Raw genomic sequence first — 24021 nt, 5'->3', positions numbered from 1 at the left:
CATATCTATCTTGTTTGCTGTGTCATACAACAACAACAATAATAATAATAATTATTATTATTATTTATATACCGCTCTATCTCCCCGGAGGGACTCAGGGTGGTTTCCAAAAGTGCAAAACATACAATAACACAACAAATGATACATCAATTAAAACACAGCAATTTCAGTTAAAATGAGAGTCACAATCAGAGCCATTTCTCAGGAACAACCAACTCTTCAGGCATGTCAAACAGCAAAAATGTGTTTTGCTGAGTATGTAGACACTGAGGCACTGATGCAAATCAGTTTTTGTGTTTTTTTCTTCATTCCTCGTAGTCGTGGCTGTAGTGAACATCCAGAGCACTCTCCATCACACTATTACTGCCATCTCCTACCATTTCAATCCACATCTCTATGAGAGAGAACTTTATTCTCATACTGAGGGCACATGCAGAGATGAATCTGTGCTCCCAGCACACCTGCCCACAAAAAGCATATGACAGAATGCTGCTCTCTTTGGTGCAATTTGTGAGTTTCACAGCCATCTTCACCACAGTGATAACGCTTATCTAAACTGCAAGATCAGCCAGTTTGCCAGACTAGTCACATGACACTTTCAGACACTAGCAATTACTACTACTCCCACCCTCACCGTCTTCAATGAAAATATAAAATCATGGGACCTTTTGAAGATCTCTTACATGTTTCTGATAGCACCTAGCAGGTAGAACATGGAAAAGTGGTCTTCCTCTGGACAGTCTTTGCAACAAGGAAGTCAAAGGTCTGATAGATAATAGTGACTGTGTTGTGTCCTTTGGAGTACAGTCTTTGTCGGTTTTGTGAAACCAAGGAGGAATGATCTCATGTTTATGTGATTGCTTAGACACTCTCTGAATCTTCACAATCAAACAAGTGAACTAGAGGAAGAACAGAGTTAAGTTCAGGCTCTGTAATCATAGAATCATAGCGTTGGAAGAGACCTTGAAATGGCAGACAAAGGTTTGAGGCAATGAGACAAAGAGTTCCTGGAAGCTGTAGAAAAAATGACGTCTTTATTCTCAATGGCCAGTGAGAATACAGCAATAAAGAAAAGGAAGACCTTCTCCTGTCATCAGGAAAGCGAAGGTAATTTAGACAAAGAACACAGATCCTTATATACTATTTTGGCTTGCCTCTATCCTACGTCACAGGTATTATCAATCACCAATTAATGTCTAAAAAGTGTTACTGGGCACTTAACTAAAAAGCTTATCTTGGCATTTTCCTAAAATATAAACTACTTTCAAGACCTCTACTCCTCCATTAAGGCGTTATCTTTGGAATCTTCACCTTATCCATTAAGGATTCTCATTAATTAAGGAGAATCCCCTTATCTCAGCTGTCAAAGACCTATTAGCATTGGAATTCTCGTCTCACCCATTAGAGGTGCTCATTAATTAAGGAGAATTCCAGTTATCTCAGCTGTTAGTGACCTATTAGCCTGGAATTCTCACCTCATGCATTAGGGTTCTCATTAATTAAGGAGAATCCCAGTTGTCAGAGACTTAATGGCACTCCCCTCATGGCGCCAGGTCTTATCTTGACATCCCAAAAAGCCTTAATTTGTCTTTTGTCCATTAGCATGGAGCTTTATCTGTTCTTGTTGACACTTTAACAGATGTCTCAGTGAACTTTGGTCTTGCTATGGTTAGGCAGTTATTTTGCTGAGCAGAGTATTTCTAAGGCGATCTATATCTATTTCTTTAACATGATTACATTCAATATATATTTTCTAATACAAGTATTATATTTTCCCAATACACCTTCATCAACCTCACAGGCCATCCAATCCAACCCCTTGCCAAGAAGAAGGAAAATCACATTCAAAGCACCTCCGACACATGGCCATCCAGCCTCTGCTAAAAAGCCTCCAAAGAAGGAGCCTCCACCACATTCTGGGGCAGAGAGTTCTACTGCTGAACAGCTCTCAAAGGTATTCCTAATGTTCAAGTGGAATCTCCTTTCCTGTACTTTGAAGCCATTGTTCCACATCCTAGTCTCCAAGACAGCAGAAAACAAGCTTGCTCCCTCCTCCCAATGACTTCCTCTCACATATTTATACAAGGCCCTCATCATGTCTCCTCTCAGCCTTCTCTTCTGCAGGCTAAACATGCCCAGCTCTTGAAGCCGCTCCTCATAGAGCATGTTCTCAAGGACCTTGATCATTTGAGTCACCCTTCTCTGGACACATTCCAGCTTGTCAACATCTCCCTTCAATTGTGGTGTCCAGAACTGGACACGTTATTAAAGGTGCGGTCTGACCAAGGCAGAATAGAGGGATAGCACGACTTCCCTGGATCTAGACACTATGCTCCTATTTAATGCAGGCCAAAATCCCATTGGCTTATTTTGCCACTGCATCACAATTGGATCAATTGAATATGAAATGACAAAATATATCACAGTGATTTTTTTTAAAAAATGTTTTATTTATTTTATGTCAGATGATGAGAATGGATTATCTATAAACTTTAATCAGCATGGTCATTTCATAATACCTTTAAAACTCTTGATGGCTTACAAATGCAAGTAAATGGCATATAAGGCAGTAAAACACCAGAACCTAAGTACTGATAGTGATGTCCAACAGAAACAGGGAGTCTTGTAAAAGGTATCCTCTAATCACCTTATTGGTGCAGCTGAGAAATTGCTAGGAGCAAAGATACGGTAAATGGCTTAGCTTTAGTCCAAATAAGCATAGACCTATTGAAGCAATTGTGGTTACGTAAATTATGATTTACAAGTGAGTAATTTATTCAATTTGTCCACTCAACTGCATGTTTTAACTGATATGTTATTCCAGTAATGTACCAAAATTCCTATTCTAAATCCTGCCATTCCATCTTTAGTATGCTAGACCAAAATAACATTGATAAAATATAATGATTTTGAATTTTAAACCCATGCTAATGTATCAACATGACTATTGGACAGGGAAATGAAATTGCTTCAGTAATCCTGATCCTAAACAAGTTTATTTTGAAATGAGAAAATGCCGATATTCAGAGTATGCACAGTCTTGCATGGAATTATACCATAGCACCAACATGACAAAGGAATTTGCTTCTACCCAACTCCCTTGAGAGCAAGCATCACTTTGCTATAGAAAAATATGCAATTTAAAAATAAAAGTAATATAGCTTTTGGGAGGTCGGCTTGATCTTCCAAGCCCAGTCTTAGATCAGTGCTGGAGTCTAAAACCATCATAGTACTAAACATGAGTCCAGAATGTGAAGCAATTTCTGTAAAACGTGCATGGGGGGCCGTCCACTGATGGAGCTTCCATTGGCAACACTGGGAGAGAGTGATCTCTCCCAAAGCAGCACTCCCCACATATCTGAAAAAATGGGGGGAAATGGAAAAACCCAACGGGGAGGGGAAAGAAGCTTTAATCTATGTACTTGCCATAGTAATGCCACTGGAGTCAGACTTATGAAAAGAACCACAGACTCTTGGCAGTATTCAGAATGTCCCTTCCTATTTCATCAACTCATTTGTACTGCCTTTCCATTAGTTTTTTTTTCTTAGTAGCCTAAGGTAAAGGTTTCCCCTTGACATTAAGTTAGTCGAGTCTGACTCTGGGGGTGGTGCTCATCTCTATTTCTAAGCCGAAGAGCTGGTGTTGTCCATAGACGCCTCCTAGGTCATGTGGCTGGCAGGACTGCATGGAGCGCCATTATTTTCCCACTGAGGTGGTACCTATTGATCTACTCACATTTGCATGTTTTTGAATTTCTAGGTTGGCAGAAGCTGGGGCTTACAACGGGAGCTTACTCCCATCCACAGATTAGAAACACCAACCTTTTGGTCAGCAAGTTCTGCAGCTCAGTGGTTTAACCTGCTGCTCCACCTCGGCCCTTGGGCCTCTTAGTAGCCTACTCTTCACAAAGTTCTTAAGACTATCATTACATATAAAGTTCTTAAGATTATCAGTTTTCCATTTTATTATCTCTCACATAAATATCTGCTTAATCCAGAGAACACAGTACAACACAATGTTAATAATACTCACTAAAATCCTGACACAAAGACATGCATGTAACCCTGTCATTAAAAATTATAAATACTGTTGCAATTTCTTGGAGTAGGATCAAATGTATGTACAAAATATTAATGTGTGCTACTGTTTCTTTTGAAGGGTCATCGTACAGCTGCTGTAGCAACAAGATTATACAGTTATAAGGTTGATATCTTGTCTTGGTGCTCGGCATAGTATGAGGACTGAGAGGAATTAAAAGTGAAAAGCTGCATTTAAATTGAGTTTCCATAACAAAGCAACTCTTTCCCTACATAGCAGGCAATACATTATTTGGACATGCTTTATCCAATATGAGAACTCATGTTTCAGATGCTGCCCACTGTGTGGAATAATTAATGAAGTCTGAGACCACCTCTTTATTATACTAAATGTATCCCTTACTGCAGTTTTGATTGCAATGTGAATCAAGGTGAGTTCAGTAAAGGCCATTGATGGCTGGAAGTGATCTCTGCAGACAGCAGAATCAAAAGTGCAGTGCTGCATTGTCAGCTTCATTATTTCTTTACATTGGTCCCAGAGTTTTTTTTCATGGCTCACAAACACCATTACATTCTTGGTAGGAGTATTCTTTCTCAACCCTCTTTATCCAGCTGAAAATGAAATTCTGTCAGCAAACAAGTCTGCGGAGCAAAGGCTGAGACTTGGAAAAGAGATCTGTCAATATAAAAGAAAAATAATAACAATTAACAAAATGAGGAATGACTATCCCCACATCATGACTGTGATGAGTCATGGGCCATGTAGTCCCATTCCTGGCACTGTAGTGCCAGATGAAGAGGAAAACTTGGGTTTTTCACCGTCTCAGTCAGATTTGGAACTTTCCCAGCCAGATTTGGGAACCTTGCACCTGCAAGAGATTTGTCTTCCAGAAGTCTGTCAAACAAGCCCTGAGCCTAAATCTCCTGTGTTTTCTCGCCACGAGTTTTGTAAACAACAGAGGGGAGTTCAAGCAGCGTCTCGCAGGAGTGCTAGGATAGCTGCTAAGTATTCAGCTGATTAAGCCTGCTTTCCATGGGAAACTTTAAGGAGTCATGCATCTGGACTCAGAGATTAGCTTTCGTTTCTGGTTCCCCAGAGAACTGCTCTTTGGTGGGAAAACTAGACCCTATTTAGGTGTTTTGCCCACAAAGGGTTCTTGCGGAGTCAATTCGTCAGCAACCGGAGTAGCGTGTGTGGACAGCTACTCCGCTTCCAAGCCTCCGTTCCTGTCGCCAAGCCTTCGTTCCCAGCTTTGTTTACTCCACGAATCCTGCCTTGCTTTCTAAGACTCAGCCTCGTCTTGTTTCCCGGATTTTGCCAAGAAATTACCACGGATCTTGTTCTTGTTCCTTGTTTCCTTGTTGCCTTGAATCAAGCCTCGTTTTTCCAAGAATCAAGTTACTTCCTAGCCTCGCTCAAGTTTCATGGACTAAAAGACCTTGTCATCTCCCCTCACTTTGCCTGGCAAAGTGAGTGTTTCGGTTATTGGATTATAACTTTGGACCTTAATATTTCATATTGGACATTGTTTCTTTGGACTAATTTTGACCTTTCCTGAAAGGTCTAATTCTGGACTATTTTCTACACTTGTTTTTATTAACTTTATATACTCCTTCAATAAAGATATTAGATAGATTCTGGCCTCTGTGTATGGTTATTGGTGCTCTGCAGCCTGGGTCTTGACAGTTTGACTCCGCCACCCTAAGCACCAATTAACCTAGGCCAGTATGTCTACCGGAACCGTGCCGGGTGGCCAGCCACTCAGCTACACCATCGACAAGGACGAAGTGGGCCGCATCCGTGACAAGCTCAATGCGCAGGATGGGGAAATAAGGGGTTTGAAGGAGCGCGGAATCCGTCTCCCGGCCATGGCGTTGCCAACCAAGTTTTCTGGAGAAGCTTCTAAGGTTCATGTTTTCCGTCGCCAATGCCAGGCTTATCTAGAGGCCCGTGCTGCCGAGTTTCCCCAAGAAGACATCAAGGTGGCGTGGATTTACAGTCTCTTGGACGGGCCAGCGGCCAACTGGGCGACGGCACTGTTCGACCAAGTTTCCCCGCATCTAAGGTCAGCGCAACATTTCTTGGACCACCTTAAGGCGACCTGGGGAATCGAGGACAATTTGGAGGCAGCCGGCCACAAACTCCGGCGCCTCTCCCAAGGGGACAGACCCTTGTCTCAGTACATAGCCGAGTTCCGAGTGCTGGCCCACAGCACCGGATGGAATGATATAGCCCTCAGAGGACAATTTCGGGAGGGTCTCAACATTGAGATGCTGGAAGAAATCTCCAAGGTGGATCCTCCCCACTCTCTTGAAGCACTCATTGATCAATGTTTACGAGCTGAAGTCATGCTGGCCAACAGAAAACAATGGGTCCGAGGCCAGAGCGGTAGAGCTGGGGTGAAACCTCCCGCTCCCACCAGCGTCCAGCCGCGTCCAGCATGGAGACCCCCACCACCAGCCCCATACCCCAGAGGGAGCGAGGAGGTGCCGATGCAGTTGGGCAATGTGCGTCCCAGATTAGATGCCGCCGAGAAGGCCCGCCGCCAACGCCTAAATCTCTGTTGGTACTGCGGAAACGGGGGCCACTTCGCCAGAGAGTGCCCAGCCAAAGGGAAGCCCGCCGCCCGTCTGGCGGCGGCGTCCTCCACGGAGACGAAGACGTCTGAGGCGGCTGGCGCACAGCCGGCGGGGGAAGCCAGCGACCGGGCGTAGAGAGGCTCGCCAACCCGGTCAAAAAACCCACTCAAGAGCCGCCAACTGGGGTCCTGTTTCTTCTAGTGGTCACCTTGTGGTCAGCAAAAAAAGGACCCGTCATGGTCCATGCCATGATAGACTCAGGAGCCACAAACAATTTCATTGATAGAGAGTATGCCGACTCTCTGGGATTACAATATCATGACTTCAAGAATGCCCGTGTGGTGCAAGCCATCGATGGCCGCCCCCTCAAGACGGGCCCCGTAAGCCAGTGGTCGGAACCCACCAGAATGTGGATAAGGGAACACATGGAAGAGATTTCCTTCTTTGTTACCGAGGTTCCCCATTTCCCTGTGATTTTGGGTATTCCATGGCTGACACTTCACGACCCAAGCATCTCCTGGTCCAACAGGGAACTGCAGTTTGCTTCAAAATATTGCCAAAACCATTGCCTTGTAGCCAAGGTCTGCCATGCCACAGACACTGAACCCATTATCACCTTGCCCAAGAAGTACTCAGAATATTGGGATGTATTCAATGAAAAAGAGGCCGAGAGATTACCCCCACATAGACCTTATGACTGTGCCATTGACTTGGTGGAGGGGGCCCCGATCCCGCGAGGACATCTCTACTCCCTGACTGAACCGGAGCAAGAAGCTCTCAGGGAGTTCATAGAGTCAAACCTTCGCAAGGGATTCATCAGACCCTCTCAATCCCCAGCCGCTTCCCCAGTGATGTTTGTGAAAAAGAAGTCAGGGGATTTACGCTTGGTGGTGGACTATAGAGCATTGAACAATATCACTAAGCGGAACAGCTATCCCCTGCCCTTAATCTCGGACCTACTAGACCGACTTCGAGGAGCCAAGGTCTACACCAAGCTGGATCTTCGGGGGGCGTATAATCTAGTTCGCATCAGAGAAGGGGACGAGTGGAAGACCGCCTTCCAGACTAAATTCGGATTATTCGAGTCCCGAGTTATGAATTATGGTTTATGTGGAGCTCCCGCAACGTTCCAGCATTTTGTCAATGACATCTTTCAGGATTATCTAGATCGGTTCTTGATCATCTACCTGGACGATTTTTTGGTGTTTTCTAGATCACAATCAGAACATGAGAACCACGTCAGAATGGTGTTACAACGATTGCGGGATCATGGACTTTATGCCAAGCTGGAAAAATGTGCTTTTGATCTACAAGAGGTAGATTTCCTGGGGTACCGCGTCTCGCCACTAGGGCTCTCCATGGACCCGGCAAAGGTTTCAGCAGTATTGGAATGGCGGGCGCCCACCAACAAGAAAGAGGTGCAACGATTCTTGGGGTTCGCGAACTACTACCGCAAGTTCATTCCAGACTTTGCCCGCTGGTCTGACCCAATCACCAGCTGCATCCGTGGGAAACAGCCCTTCCGCTGGACAGATCAAGCAGAGAAAGGGTTCCAGCAACTAAAGAAATTATTCACGTCCCAGCCAATCCTTCAGCATCCAGATCCTGAAACCCTTTTTGTCGTGCAGGCGGACGCCTCCGATGTGGCAATTGGGGCTGTACTCCTACAACCGGTGGGAGATCATCTTCATCCTTGTGCCTTTTATTCCCGTCAATTGACCGCACCAGAGAGAAACTACACCATTTGGGAAAAGGAACTATTGGCCATAAAGGCAGCCTTTGAAACTTGGAGACATTGGTTAGAAGGGGCCAAATTTCCCATTGAAGTCCATACTGATCATCGGAATCTAGAGCATCTAAGAACTGCCCGCAAGCTAAATCAGAGACAACAACGCTGGGCTTTATTCTTTGAACGTTTTAACTTCCAAATTCATTATGTAACCCCAGCCCAGACCAAGCAAGCAGATGCTCTGTCACGGAAACCGGAATACGCTGCAGGGCGCAAGGAGACCTTTGAGTCCCAGCTGCTACAACCCGGGAACTTTGCCACGCTCACAGTGGGAAACACCAAATCCACTCCCATTGAATCAACTCCCTCTACTCCAGGGCCCCTTTGTGCTCAAGAAATCAGGGCTAGTCAGCAAGTAGATGCCTGGGCGCAGGACCAACTTCGCCAAGGACTACATTTTCCCTTTTCGCTTAAGGATGGGCTACTTTGCTATAGAAATCATGTTTACATCCCCCCAGGACCGGGCAGGGAAAAGGCACTTCGTTTGTGTCATGACTGCAAGCCAGCAGGGCATTTCGGGCTATTTAAAACTATGCATTTGATCCTAAGAGATTTCTGGTGGCCCAAGATCCGCAAGGATGTGGAAAAATATGTCAACACCTGCCCAGTATGCCAGCGCTCCAAGACAAGAAGGGAAAAGCCCTCAGGGCTTCTACATCCCCTCCCTACTCCATCCCACCCATGGGAAATAATCTCTGCGGATTTTATCACTGATCTACCACCTTCCTGTGGATTCACCACGATCCTAGTGGTGGTGGACCTTTTCACCAAGTTAGCCCATTTTATTCCCTGTGATGGCCTTCCCACGGCCAAAGAGACTGCAGATCTATTCCTCCAACATATTTTCAGATTGCATGGATTGCCCAAGAGTTTGGTCACAGACCGTGGGTCCCAATTCACCTCTCGTTTCTGGAAAGCACTACAAAAACTATTGGGCATAGACTCTCGTTTATCTTCGGCTCATCATCCCCAAACAGATGGGCAAACTGAGCGCACCAATGCCACTTTGGAACAATACCTTCGCTGTTATGTGAACTACCAGCAGGACAATTGGGCTTCCCTGTTATCGCTGTCAGAGTTTGCCTACAACAATGGGGTCCAGGCTTCTACTAAAGAAACCCCGTTCTTTGCAAACTACGGCTTCCATCCACGTTTCTTTCCTCCTGTCATTGAAACCTCAGAAGTTCCCGCAGCAGAGGACTGGCTGCAGGAACTCGCAGCGGTGCAACAACTCTTGTTCCAGCAACTAGACCAAGCCAAGGAGGACTATAAACGTCACGCGGACAAACATCGCCAGCCGGGCCCCGAAATCAAGGTAGGAGACCGGGTTCTTCTGTCCACTCGCTTTTTGCCCTCCCATCGCCCTTGCCGGAAGTTAGATGCCCGTTTCATTGGTCCCTATCCAGTGGTGGCGCAACTTAACCCCGTGACTTTCAAACTCCAACTTCCACGCTCTATGCGCATTCATCCAGTGTTCCATCGCTCCCTGCTCCTTCCGGCGGATGGTGTGCGCCCTGATACAGACCGGCCGGCCCCCCCCTCCTGTTTGGGTGGATGGGGAGGAGGAGTTTGAGGTTCAGGACATTTTGGATTCTCGCTTTCACCGCCGCCGCCTACAATATCTCATTGACTGGGTGGGTTTTGGCCCCGAGGAACGCTCTTGGGAAGACGCTTCCACAGTCCATGCTCCTGATCTAACCCGCCGCTTCCATCAGACCTATCCCGCCAAGCCGCGGCCTCGCGCCTCGGGGAGAGAGTCCCAGTTTGAGAGGGGGCTTGAGGAGGGGGATAGTGTGATGAGTCATGGGCCATGTAGTCCCATTCCTGGCACTGTAGTGCCAGATGAAGAGGAAAACTTGGGTTTTTCACCGTCTCAGTCAGATTTGGAACTTTCCCAGCCAGATTTGGGAACCTTGCACCTGCAAGAGATTTGTCTTCCAGAAGTCTGTCAAACAAGCCCTGAGCCTAAATCTCCTGTGTTTTCTCGCCACGAGTTTTGTAAACAACAGAGGGGAGTTCAAGCAGCGTCTCGCAGGAGTGCTAGGATAGCTGCTAAGTATTCAGCTGATTAAGCCTGCTTTCCATGGGAAACTTTAAGGAGTCATGCATCTGGACTCAGAGATTAGCTTTCGTTTCTGGTTCCCCAGAGAACTGCTCTTTGGTGGGAAAACTAGACCCTATTTAGGTGTTTTGCCCACAAAGGGTTCTTGCGGAGTCAATTCGTCAGCAACCGGAGTAGCGTGTGTGGACAGCTACTCCGCTTCCAAGCCTCCGTTCCTGTCGCCAAGCCTTCGTTCCCAGCTTTGTTTACTCCACGAATCCTGCCTTGCTTTCTAAGACTCAGCCTCGTCTTGTTTCCCGGATTTTGCCAAGAAATTACCACGGATCTTGTTCTTGTTCCTTGTTTCCTTGTTGCCTTGAATCAAGCCTCGTTTTTCCAAGAATCAAGTTACTTCCTAGCCTCGCTCAAGTTTCATGGACTAAAAGACCTTGTCATCTCCCCTCACTTTGCCTGGCAAAGTGAGTGTTTCGGTTATTGGATTATAACTTTGGACCTTAATATTTCATATTGGACATTGTTTCTTTGGACTAATTTTGACCTTTCCTGAAAGGTCTAATTCTGGACTATTTTCTACACTTGTTTTTATTAACTTTATATACTCCTTCAATAAAGATATTAGATAGATTCTGGCCTCTGTGTATGGTTATTGGTGCTCTGCAGCCTGGGTCTTGACAATGACTCACTTGGGATTTTCCAAAAACATATGACCATCACTGGAGCAAGGATGCTGGATTAAATGGATTTTGTGTTTGATGCAACATGGCAGATCTTAAAAATCTTTATAAGCTGGTGCAGTTTGCTCTTCATCCTAACTGCTGTTCTCTAATTGTTTCTTGGATGTGAATAAGTACTTTATTTTAAGGGGAGTGGTTGCTTCTCTTGTATTATTCATTATGCACTCAGAGACACAGCGGGTCTCTTCCCAGCAGGCCAGTTGTTCTAAATACCTTGCTAGGTGCTCATTAGCAAAGGAAAACTGCTCAGGAAGAAGAACTTGGACTGCTGCTTATCACTTGTTGATCAGAATTGTCCAAGTCAGCAAATATATTCTGCAAGGAATATTCCAGCCAGATCATTGTTTCCCAAACAGAACTACATGCACAGCTTCTGGAGAACTCATTTTTTTCATAATGAGGATATGGAAGAATGCTTCCTTCACTTCTATTTTGACTTAAGTTAATTACATTGGAACACTTCTAGTTTAGAAAATGATTTTTTCCCTCCCAGTTTCCCCATCTTACAATTTGGATAGATAGAACAAGCCATTATAGTCTTTTTGGGTAAACATACACAAGTATTTGTTTTCGTGGTGGTATAACTTCAAGTCATTTCTGATTTATAACACAATTTGACAAATCTTTCATTATTGCTCAGAAGAGTTTAAAATTGTCTTCATCTCAGGTTGAGTATGATTTGCCTAAGGTCATCCAGTGGGTTTCCTTGGCCAAGTGTGGATTCAAATCCTGCATCCTGGAGGACTAATCCACTATATCATATTGAGTTTCTCTCTGTGTGTATATCTTAAATACAACTGCCAATCTCAATGGGATCCACATACATGATAATTTACCATCCAGCAATTAATTCTAATGGATCTGCTCTAATTAGGCTTAGCAACTGGAGTGAGGCAAATGTCTAAACACCTTGAAAACTCTAGATTTCATACGATCTTTAAAGCTAAGTAGGAACAATTCTGGTTAGTACAGTATTTGAATGGGAGACTGCGAACAACCTCCAGATACAGTGGGATATATTTCAAAGGAAGGAACTGGCAAACAATGTATGACCATTATTTGCATTAAAAAAAACCATGAAATCCATGGAGTTGTCATAAGTCCATGACTTCCAGTGTACATATGCATGCATGCACACAAACATACAGAGACACACAGAGGAAGAGCCAGTATTGGTAGAGACCAGACCTACCATCCAAGGTTTGTAGGATCAGAATGATGCCTCCTTGACTGTCTCATTTAGTTGTTGCTGCTGTGGTGCCAAGTCAAATGTTTCCACTGGTTGGAAAGAACTGATAGGGTGAGAGGACCTCGAATTCTTGCAGGCTAGTGTAAGAAGAAACCTCAGTCAGTTCATCAAATCAGGATATACCTTCTGCAATGAAGACTGCAATCCTGTATCATCTTATACTTAATTAAAGACTTAACTAAATCGCTTATTCTAGCCCAACCTCTCAAAACCTGTCGGAAACATCACTGAATCATGCCCTGATTGTGGACAGAATGGATCTCCTTCCCCCCAAGCACTTGATGCTTAGAAAAGTTGGTGGTGGAAGTGGAGTTATCACGTGGCAATAGTGTCAAAATCATGACTAAGAGTGATAGTGAGTGTGAAACAGTTATTGTCACCCACAACCCTTCCTGTAAGCAGTCAGCCCCTCTTTGAATGGACATTTCCATGTTAGAGTGAGGGGATCAATGGTGAATGCATTCAACTTTCTTGTAACTGGATGCACTACAAGGACCTTCCAAGCAGCCAGATATCACCCGGAAGACCTTCAGAGTCCTATAAATGTTGTCACTAACTGCTCTCAGGTTGACCTATGACAGTGGTTCTCAACCTGTGGGTTCCCAGATGTTTTGGCCTTCAATTCCCAGAAATCCTAATAGCTGGTAAATTGGCTAGGATTTCTGGGAGTTATAGGCCAAAACACCTGGGTACCCACAGTTGAGAACCACTGACTTATGGCATGAATGAGAAACCTCCAAGTCATCACCTGCCTTGCTCAGATATTGCAGACTCAGATCTATTGTTTTCTTGGACGATTCCATCCATCTGCAATATGGGCTTCCTCTTTTCCTAATTTATTTTACATTATCAAGCATTATTGTCTTTTCTAGTATGCAATGTCCTCTCATGATATGGCAAAGTACAACTTACTCAGTTTAGCCATCTTGACGTCTAGGGAGAGTTTGGATTTGATTTGCTCTAGAACTCATACATATATATTAGCCAACACTACTGTACTGCATCTATGTAGTCATCCCTCAACCTTTGCAGTTTTGACTATTGTGGATTTGATTATTCACAAATTTGATTTTAAAAGTTCTCTCTGGGAATATCTAGTTACTTCAGTGTGATTCAGTGTATGGTCAACTCCCTCTAAACATACTGAAGAACCTAGAGATTTCTAGCGAGAACAACATCCAATGAGATTCTATGGTCAACCTCAGATGGAAATTGGACGACTTAGAAAATTCTAAAGAGGTGACGTAAGCAAGAAGAACATCTTTCCCTGGTTTGGTTTTACGGTAGCAGTTGTAAGTATTATTTATTCTCTCTCCCCCCCCCCCCCTCTCTGTCCCCAAATTATGAACAAAATAGGTTCTGTAGGCTTGTTCTTAATTTGAATTTGTTTGTCAGAAGAGGCACATTTTAAAGTGTAAAAGCTTTTAAACAGAGGCTGGATAGCCATCTGTCAGGGGTACTTTGATTGTGTTTTGCTGCAAGGCAGGGGGTAGGACTAAATGGACCATGTGGTGTTTTCCAGTTTTCTGATTTTATGTATGTATATGTGTGTATATATATATATATACACACACACACACACAGACACGTGCGCGCGTGCACGCACACACACACACATATGATAGGGAATGATTACCACCCGTGTGGTGCTTGTTTTGCTGTCTGTGCCCTTGTTCAGAAGATTTCACTGTACTTTGTGTCATTGTGATAACTGGATTTTGAAAAAAAAAAAGGCTTGTTCTGGAAACAAGGTGAGAATGCTTCAGTAAAGATACCTTTTCACCATAATAACTCTTTCAAAAGAGAATTTCCCTTCCGAGGGGTAGATTTCTCTCAGTTCTTGTTGTTTCCCCCCTGTTCTTAACAATGAGTCATTTGTAAATTAGATGTTTGCAACTTGGGGGCTGACTCTATCCATCCGTCTGTCTGTCTGTCTGTCTGTCTAAGATGGACACTTTGATGTCACCCTCTCTGATTGTTCCCTTGTGTATTTCACACCACTACAAACCCCCCCCCCCCCCCCATGATGTTGTTAGTGTAATGGTCATGGAACTTGTGGGATTGTGGGAGATGTAGTTCCACAAAAGTGACTTTTCTAAGGTCTGGTTTAGTTCTCAAGTTTGGAACATTCCTAAGTTCTGTATCATCTATATAGAAACAGCCTAGAATATGGGGAATCATAACATACAGCAAAATAAAACAGCTTGACCATTTTCTATGGAAACGCCTTCCAAAGGTGCTAATGGCATCTGAAAATGTGATTATAATGTGTTACATCTAGGAATAAGTAGACTTTTCCTGCTCTACAGAAAAGATTTAGGGGCACCAATAAAATGGAGATGCTGTGTATCTGGGAGATGCAACCTACACATAGTAGCAGCAGCTGGATCTTTCAATAACCATCCACCACACATCTTATTCTCACAACCTGTGAAACAGATTAAGGTGAGAGATTGTGACTTTAAGGAGGCAGAGTATGTGTGAAAGAAACAGTAACTAGCCCAAAGTCAGCTGATGGGGTTGATGAAATGGAAATCTGAAATTAGAGTTTCCCCAAATTAAACTCTGAACACTACACCACAATAGTTCTTTACAGTGCATGGGTTGGTTACAAAAGCAACTATACTTACTGAGCCGCCGAAAGATTACTACTAGCACAGCTACAAGAAAAACGAGAATCACGGAGGAAGCAATAATGATCCCATGTGGTGGAGCAGTCAATAAACACTCCTTTGATATAGCTAAAATGAAAGAGTTGAAAACACAACTGAATCATTCAGGCCCAAAAGCAAAGATCTTAAAAAGCTCCTTAATATCCTGAGTCTATATCTGAAAATTAGCACAACAAAAATCAGTGTGGCATTTTGACATGTCTTTCGGAATCAAAATACTCATACAAGGTAGGCTTCCTTTGAAGCCTGGAACTTGGTTCCTTGTGGAAGATGCAGCCAATCTGCTCTGCAATAAGTAAGGCTCGCCTCTAGTACATCCTTACCCCTGAGCCATTTCTACACAAATGGTCATGGCATTATCATTGCAGTTTTTGCATAAAGCTTTTAATATTTTACCATCTTCCCAATGTGCAATTGGGCTAAAACTGTAATAAAAGAATAAATAGACGCAAAAATGGATAGCACATACCAAGATGTTGTATATCTACACAATGTAGTTCCAGACAACAGCTCAGTTTTGTTTCATTGGTTCAATTAAGTAGGTACAATCCATGGTATATTTTGCTATCATTTTGGTACTACCTCATGTAAGACTCCATGTCTTATTAATACTATCAAATCAATTCTAATTTTATAGGAATTAGGCATTTCTAATAAGAAGTAATTTGAAAGATCTGTTGTTAGTCAGCAGTAACTTAAGTCCCACTAATGTCAGTGGTTAGGATTTTGGAGGACCTGTCTGTTTTGAATACAAGGGGTCTTTTCCAGAAGTCTCTGAATTTTGGGCATCTCTCTGTAGCAAAACCACTGCTCACATTAATCAGAAGGACTCGCTGTGTAGTATTTTCAGGGACTTGAGAGGTTACCATGAGGAAGATGGAAGCAAACCATTTCCCTTTTTGAAAATGCATTAAAATTGTGTCCACAGAGAAGTGAAGGACCTACACCATGTGAAGTTGGCAGAAATCTGGATTCCAGCATACACAACTGAGCATTGGACAACAATATTTTCAGTCACGTTGAGCTGCATGTAGCCAGTAACATTAAGAAGTTCAGTCTGGTTGTCAGTTGTTGAAGAAACAGTCCATTTCTCTGTCTTATTATTGATAGATCCAAGCATCTTAAAATCTTTGTTTAGTCCTCCATGAGAAGAACACCTGAGTGTCAACTGAGTTAGGTCACAGCCATTAGGTATCTCTGCATATATATTAGGCTTACTAAAATCAGCTGGTAAGAGAAAAAGAGAGAGAAAATGTAAGACCAACACAATGTAATCACCCAACATTAATGACACTGAGAACTAAAAGTGTTTCTCCTCCACTGAATGTAATCTCTTTTCTGCAGGAATAACAACATGATCTTTAGCAACTAGGAGCCCCCAGTGGTGTAGTGGATTATAGCCTTGTGACTTGAAGGTTGGGTTGCTGATCTGAAGGCTGACAGGTTCGAATCCAACCCAGAGAGAGCGCAGACGAGCTCCCTCTATCAGCTCCACACGGGGACATGAGAGAAGCCTCCCACAAGGATGGTAAAAACATCAAACATCCGGGCGTTCCCTGGGCAATGTCCTTGCAGACAGCCAATTTTCTCACACCATAAGTGACTTTCAGTTTCTCAAGTTGCTCCTGACACGAAAAAAACCCCAACTAAAATAGTCCTATTAAATAAACTGATTTCAATAAGCACTGAATTAGCATTCAGCATTTTATTCACTGGGTCTGCTCTAGTTGGGGCGAAGCAACTGTATTTAGGCCAATGTCTGTGAATTATTAGCATGAATTAGCTGATTCTGAAGTGAAGTAAGAACACTCTGAATTCACAAAATAGTATCAAAACCAGCACAAACTTTCTTTAGATCAGTGGCTCCCAACCTTTTTTTTTTTTTTTAAACCAGGGACCACATTGACCAGGGACCACTCTCCAACATTAGTACAAACCATATTTAATCATCTAGAGCTGTGGACCTTATTTTATGTCTCGTGGCCCACCAGTGTCCTGTGGCCCACAGGTTGGAAACCACTGCTTTAGATAAATAATTCCTTAAGGCCCTTTTGTAGAAGGGAAATGTTTTCAAGATTAATTGGCAGCATAATATTTTATCAAAAGTGATTTGAGAATCAAATAAAAGTTAACATTTTTTGTAGTCATGTTGAAAAGTTGAAAGGTCTTTGCAATCGTTACTAAGCCTTCTCCAGTCTAGCACCCTTTAGATGTGCTGATCTCTGACTGATGAGAATGGTAGAAGTTGGAATCCAAAACATTTGGAAAGCATTTGGTTGGGAGAGGCTTGCACTGGGGTTTATGAAAACTCTGTACAGCAGATGACTACCATTGTCCCCATGTGATCAGTTGCAGGCATTTGGTTTGCTATAGAAGAGATATTTAACTTGGAGGGCATTGCATTTTTCTTTTATCAAAGCTTCACAAACCAACAGCCCAACCTTCATCCAGGGAGGGAACAATATTTTATTTTGGTTCATCTTTGGTTACATGTATTGTAATTTTAAAAAATTGCTCACAACATTTTTCTTTGATTTTAAACATGCCTCTTAATTCAAGGGAAAAACATGATAGTAATGGAGATCAGATGATAAAGAAATCACAGAACATAACATGTAGAATTGTCAAATAAAGAGACAGCTATGACTAAAGAGAAAGGGGGGATATTAATTCATTTCATTTAAAAATGGAAGCAAATGAATTAGTTGCTGATATTACATGGCTCAAAAGCTCAGGGATTTTTCAATGATCTATTTTGTAAATTAATTTATGAAAGTTATTTAAACATAAGGGACATTTGCAAATATGAACAATTGGAACAAACTATGTTTAAAATAAATTAATAGGATTTCACAACTTAAGTGTTGCTGTTATCATTTAGGCACTTACCCACCACAGAGAAGTTGACGGATTCTTCATCTGTTCCTTCATTCGTTATAATGATGCACTTATATGTGCCCTTATCTGATGCTTGCACTGAGAAAATCGAAAGTGTAAGATTCTGCTCATTCATCTTTGTTCTGTTCTGATAACGTTGGTCTTTTCTATTGGGTTCGTCTTTGCCATCTCTGTGAGCTATCACAACCAGATCTTTTTTCCCATTTCCTACTGGTTTTTGCCAGTAGATTGTGTAAGTCTTCAGTTCATTGACTGTATATTTTTTGTGGCAATTGCAAGGAAGTTTGGCTTCATCTCCTACTTTGGCTGTCACAGTAATCTCCAAGCCTGAGAAGGAAGGAGTGGAAGGAAAGCATAAAGAAAACAAGTATCTGATGACTGAAACACGTACTCTGGAAATTGCTTCTCACATGTGTCCCCTGAAATAATACTTTTGGGAAGCAGGGAGGGAGGCAAAGAAAACCCAAATGTATAGCTTATATTGACCATTACTGACCATCAAGTGGAACAAAACTAGTGGAAGGAACATCCAATCGATGAGGTGTAGAAAGGAGACAAAGTCTTGGGATGTAGAAAGAAAGATTTCATTCTTGAAAACAAGCCATTCCTTTTGGCCTGAAAATATTTTTACTGCCTTTCTTTAGGGGAATTCTAAAAAGCTTGTTCCTGACATTTGAAAGAGTCAGACCTATGATGAATTCTACAGCCATTTCTTACTGATAGTGGCACACTGAATCATAGAATCATACAGATAGAAAGACCCTAAGGAACATCCAGTCCAACCTGCTATGATGAAGCAACACTGATAGTTGGTCTCCACAGCCAAGCAAGGATTCTGGTCTCCAAAGTCATAGTCCAATGCTCTGACCACTAAACCACACTGGCTCAGTCAAATTATTTAATCAAATGTTTAAGTGGGAAATTTTCATTCACTGTTTTCACTCACCTTATGCCCATAGTGTATTCTTATGAATCTAAACTGTCTTTCCCTAACTGCAGGCATGCTTGCCAGGGGTGGTGTAAAAGCTAAAGTCCTGGAGGACAGAGGGCCAGAGAAAGTTCCTCTTTACTGTACTGCTTACAGTCTATGATCTGCCCATGCAGAGGGAGAGGAGGTGCCTTGGCTGTTGGGTCTTGCAGGAATGCTGGCAGGACCCATTCCAGTGAAACAATAGGAATTTTGCTTCTGTGCTTTGTTCTTTCCCTCTCTTTACTTTCTCTGTTGGCTTTACATTCCTTAAAAAAAAACCCAACAACAACCCATTTACTATATAGAAGATATCGGTTGGGAACAACCTCCTCCAAAATCACAGTATTCAACCATTGATTTATTAACTAATTAACAAATCCTTCCATAAGTTACTGTGTATAACAGTACCACTATTATAATGAGAGCAAATAATAAATGCAGTCATATTATACAGAACAGATTCTGGAGTTAGTCCTCACTTTTTCCCATGCAGGTAAGATGGAGGTGAAAGACAATCCTTTTGAAAGAAAAAATAAAAAGATCCGCTTACCCACTCAGACTTCAGATTCTCACAAGGACATTAGAAGAAACAAACTTTTAATATTTGTGTGGAGAAATTTTAGATACATCTACTGAAAACCTCTGCTCGCCACAATTATTAAACTATATGACCTGCTGGTCCTCTTTTTCATGTGGTCATCCATTCCAATTTCTAGGGACCGTTTTTGGCATGTGCGATTGAAGATTTGCCTTCCAGGAGCCCATTCATTTTGTGGAGTTGTAACAGGTACTGAGATGTAACCCTGATGACATAACCAATACACACTCGGCATTGTGAGGCCTCTAAGACAGTAGTTCTCAACCTGGGGTCCCCAGATGTTTTTGGCCTACAATTCCTAGAAATCCCAGCCAGTTTACCAGCTGTTAGGATTTCTGAGAGTTGAAGGCCAAAAATATCTGGGGACTCCAGGTTGAGAAACCCTGCTTTAAGAAATCCTCCAGCTGACTTAACTAATTCAGTAACTGACCAAGGACCGTTTCACACTATGCAGTTAAACACTAAGATTCAACATTAGTTGCCTCATGGAATACAGGGATCTAGTGTTTGCTGAGAACTAATGAAAATCCCAGGTTCCACTTGATTGAAACATGGCAGTTAAAGTGGAATCATGGTGCCATAACTGGATAGTGTGAAAAAACCTCTAATGTCCTGCCTGGAATCCACAAACATTTTTACAAAAACACCTCCCACCTTCCTGGGTAGAATTATTCTACAAAATTCTTATGAGGGTGGTTTCACCCAACTGCAACCAATAAAGGAAACCAGCAAAAGAAGATGGTCGGTGTCATTATGTCATAGAGATAACACTTTTTGTCTTGCCAAAGGTCCTTTGTGATTCAGTCTAATCACTCCTGTATCCATAAAAAGAGAACCAACACCTCTTGGGCAAGACACCTATAGTTGTGTACTCAAATATGGGAAAATTTGCTAAAATAAATGACACCTACATCTATGTGCAACTTGAACATGGGGAATCATGCGGTCAATGTAAATTAATTTAAGCTATTGTAGTTTATGCTGAAGGTATGCTCCAAGCAAAAATGAAAACTGGATTTGGTGCATGTGTGGGAGGCATCTGCCTCTCCAACATTATTCTGATGCAGTCCTGGATATCAACTATGAAACACAGACAATAATCGCCCTGTGCGAGAAACGTACATTCTGGTAGTTAGGAGGATAGAGATTCTTGGTTTCTTTTCCTCATCTCAGTCAGCTTGTGCAGACCATCAGTAGAGAAAGTACTGCATATACTATTGTATAAGTTGATCTCATGTGTAAGTTGATGACATGTTCTAATGCCAAATTAAGGATTTTGATATGACCAGTAGATAAGTTGAGGGTAAAACCTTGGGTCTCAGCACAGCTCTCAGCAAGGCACTAGTCCACAGAGAGATGAAAGTGCTACTGTCACTTTCAGTGTCTATCCTCTCAAAACTTAGTCTGTGCCCAAGGTCTGGATAATGATGAGAAAGCCTGAAACAACCACCCCACTCCTCTACTTTCTCTTTCATAGCCAGGGAGTCCCCCAAAGAGCTGCTGCCATCATTTTTTTCAAGCAGGCATTACAAAAGACCAGAAGTGGTGCTGGGTGGACAGGGGTTGATTTCCATTTAAATTGACTGAGTTTAGAGGGGGTGCCAATTTTTGGTCAATTTCTTTCAACATATACATGAGTATATATGAGTATGAGCCTCCAGTGGTGCAGCAGATTAAACCGCTGAGCTGCTGAACTTGCTGACCAAAAGGTTGGTGGTTTAAACCCAGGGAGGAGGATGAGCTCCTGCTGTTAGCCTCAGATTCTGCCAACTTAGCAGTTCAAAAACATGCAAATGTGAGTAGATTAATAGGTACAGCTCCGTCAGGAAGGCAACAGCACTCCATGCAGTCATGCTGTCCACATGACCTTGGAGGTGTCAATGGACAATGGTGGCTCTATGGCTTAGAAATGGAGATGAACACCAACCTCCAGAGGAAAACCTTTATCTTTTTATAGATGAATGTATATGGTAGGTCTATTAATTATACTTCAAGATAAAGTTTTAAAAGCTTCATTATTAAATTTCAGAAAATACATTTACCACTCAACAGGCATTACAAAAAGTGGAAGAGAAGGATGCTCCCTCTGGTTGTCTCCAGCCAATCATGAACATGATCTCTGGACTGGACTAATAGTCATTGACAGACCAAAGCTCCACCTATTTGGCAGAGTTCCTTTGAAAGTTAAAATTAGTTCATCATGACAAAGATGAGTAGATTTGAAAATTCTATGCAATCAATTTAAAAATGTAAAATGTATATTGAATTTTGTGATGATATTCCTCAAAAGGGTGGGCAATCCAGGTTGAGTGTAAAGCATTAAAACTGTAATCAATTAATCAGCAGAATTAAAGATGGACCCACTCATTGGAGAATATCATTCTGTTCCCCCCTCCTGCTCTAGCCAGTGCACCCCCAATTACTTTAACATGCCATGTCTTTTCTCTCATTTCTCCATAGCACAACATGGAATCGTCAGTTGTGTCTTAGCATCATCTATATTATAATGTTAGAAAATGAAAGGAAAGTGAGTAGCTGACAACATTCCATGTCTTGAAGTATTCTCGGGGGAAGCAATAATATGCCATTACTCATCACGGCTGATGTGTTTCAGTCAGGGAATCCCCTGAGAGCAGCGGGCATGTGATATTTAAAAGCACAAAAGAAGAAAGCGGAAGTCCAGCCTACGCTGAAAGTTGCTTGGTTTTGAATGAACATTCGGTTCCAGATTCAACATTCTTAGTAAAAACATTTATTATACAGAGATATAAGGCCCTGTTCAGCAAGGGTGGGAGGAGGCGGAGCTCTTTTTTAGTGTATTTCATGCCATTCTAAGAAAGTTTTTCCATAATGGCATTCTGCTGCGTGAGCATCAAGCTATATTCAAGTTTATATCCAATGCCACCAAGTTATGTTGGCACCTGAGGCACAAAATCATACAGACAGTTCACCCCATCCTGTAATTAAAACAAGCAAAAAATAACAAAATGACAGCTTTCTCACATTTGGGGAGAAATCACTGGTAACACCCACAACTGTTTTTAACACTTATAGTCCTAAACTAAACTCTGGGTATCTCCTAATGATGTGCATTTGTATGAAATCGCTATCTGTTTTATTTCTGTTTCATTCATTCCACTCTGTTTTTGTTTGCCACTTCTGAAAATGCGACCCTATCCAAATGGGATTTTTGCCTCGCATCCAAAAAAACTGAAAATTTTCGGACCATTGGCAACAATAGGAAGGCTTCCAAGGCTCGCCCTCCCTTCAGTATTAGGACTAGAGGGGTGAAAATCGCAATACATGGAGGGCATATCAACCCCTTTTAGCCCACCAACTTTTAAAAAGTTTTCTAAACAGAGAAGGTAGAAGCCCAACAATTTCTTTTCTTTGAAATATATATTTTTTATATATAAAAAACCCAATACTACCCAGGGGGAGGAAAAGGGGTTTTAAAACAAAGAATTAAGAATAAAAGATTTAAAAATTTAAAAATATTACAGTACAGCAAATAGAAGCCACAGAGATCCCCTTCTTTCCTTCACCCCCAGCTAAACCCACTCCAGCCCTTCAAAAATCCCAGCACCCTTTCCTTAAAAGAAAGAATAAAAATAGAAGCAAAGCAGCCAAGCTTGGGGGGTGGGTAAATAAAATACTAACAAATCTCTTTCCCCTGGCAACAAGGCAAGGAATGAAGGCAAGGCAAGAGGCAAGGCAACAAGGCAGCAAGCAAGCACACTAGCACAGGGAGACTGAGTGAGCTGAGCGAGCAGGAGCAAGCCAGCCAGCCAGCCAGCACCAGCACCAGCTAGGGACGCGCCTGCAATGGGCGCTTTGGGGGCGGTTGCCCCATTAAATATCCTGGTGACATCACAGTTGCCTTGGCCTCTGATTGGCCAAAAGCCCCAAACATCACCTCCTCCTCCTCTGATGCATGCGGAAGAACTCCCTGGGCCGCGTGATGAAAGCCACGCGGCCCAAAAACCAAACAAAGAAACAGAAACCATGCAACTTTCCCTTTCATTTCACTTTTTGTTTCATCCGAAAATGGGCTCTTTCATTTTGTGCCATCCAAATGGATGGTACAAAATGAATACCCAAATGAAACAAATGGAACAGATACCACACACACCACTAGTATCTCCATGCAGAAAAGGGAACATTTCTGTCCTTAAATCATTGCCAGTCAGTGTCAACAATACTGAGTTTAAATGGACCAATTGTTCAATTTGGTATAAAACAATTTGTTTAATACAGTAGAGTCTCACTTATCCAACATAAACGGGCCAGCAGAATATTGGATAAGCGAATATGTTGGATAATAAGGAGGGATTAAGGAAAAGCCTATTAAACATCAAATTAGGTTATGATTTTACAAATTAAGCACCAAAACATCATGTTATACAACAAATTTGACAGAAAAAGTAGTTC

At 42.4% G+C, this 24021-nt stretch overlaps 1 protein-coding gene across 2 annotated transcripts in view; it reads right to left on the bottom strand.

The window, feature by feature from the left end:
* Positions 1-3947: 3947 nt before the first annotated feature.
* The window catches only part of vtcn1 (V-set domain containing T cell activation inhibitor 1), a 31804-nt gene continuing 11730 nt past the window's right edge, over positions 3948-24021 (bottom strand). Inside the window, exons 3-7 of one of the 2 annotated variants that reach the window (XM_008107695.3) lie at positions 18014-18349; positions 16070-16351; positions 15083-15193; positions 12396-12529; positions 3948-4714 (exon numbers count right to left, since the gene is read on the bottom strand). In XM_008107695.3, coding sequence (XP_008105902.2) covers positions 12414-12529; positions 15083-15193; positions 16070-16351; positions 18014-18349 — 845 coding nt within the window. In that variant the 3' untranslated portion in view covers positions 3948-4714; positions 12396-12413. Of the gene's footprint in view, positions 4715-12395; positions 12530-14894; positions 15194-16069; positions 16352-18013; positions 18350-24021 lie in introns of those variants that run through there. The other variant, XM_062974954.1, reaches the window with a different exon arrangement.

The sequence above is a fragment of the Anolis carolinensis genome, chromosome 3, assembly GCF_035594765.1.
Source record: "Anolis carolinensis isolate JA03-04 chromosome 3, rAnoCar3.1.pri, whole genome shotgun sequence".
Taxonomy (NCBI): Eukaryota; Metazoa; Chordata; class Lepidosauria; order Squamata; family Dactyloidae; genus Anolis; species Anolis carolinensis.
The sequence above is the reverse complement of the archived record's forward strand: the minus strand, read 5'-3'. Positions and strand labels throughout refer to the sequence as shown.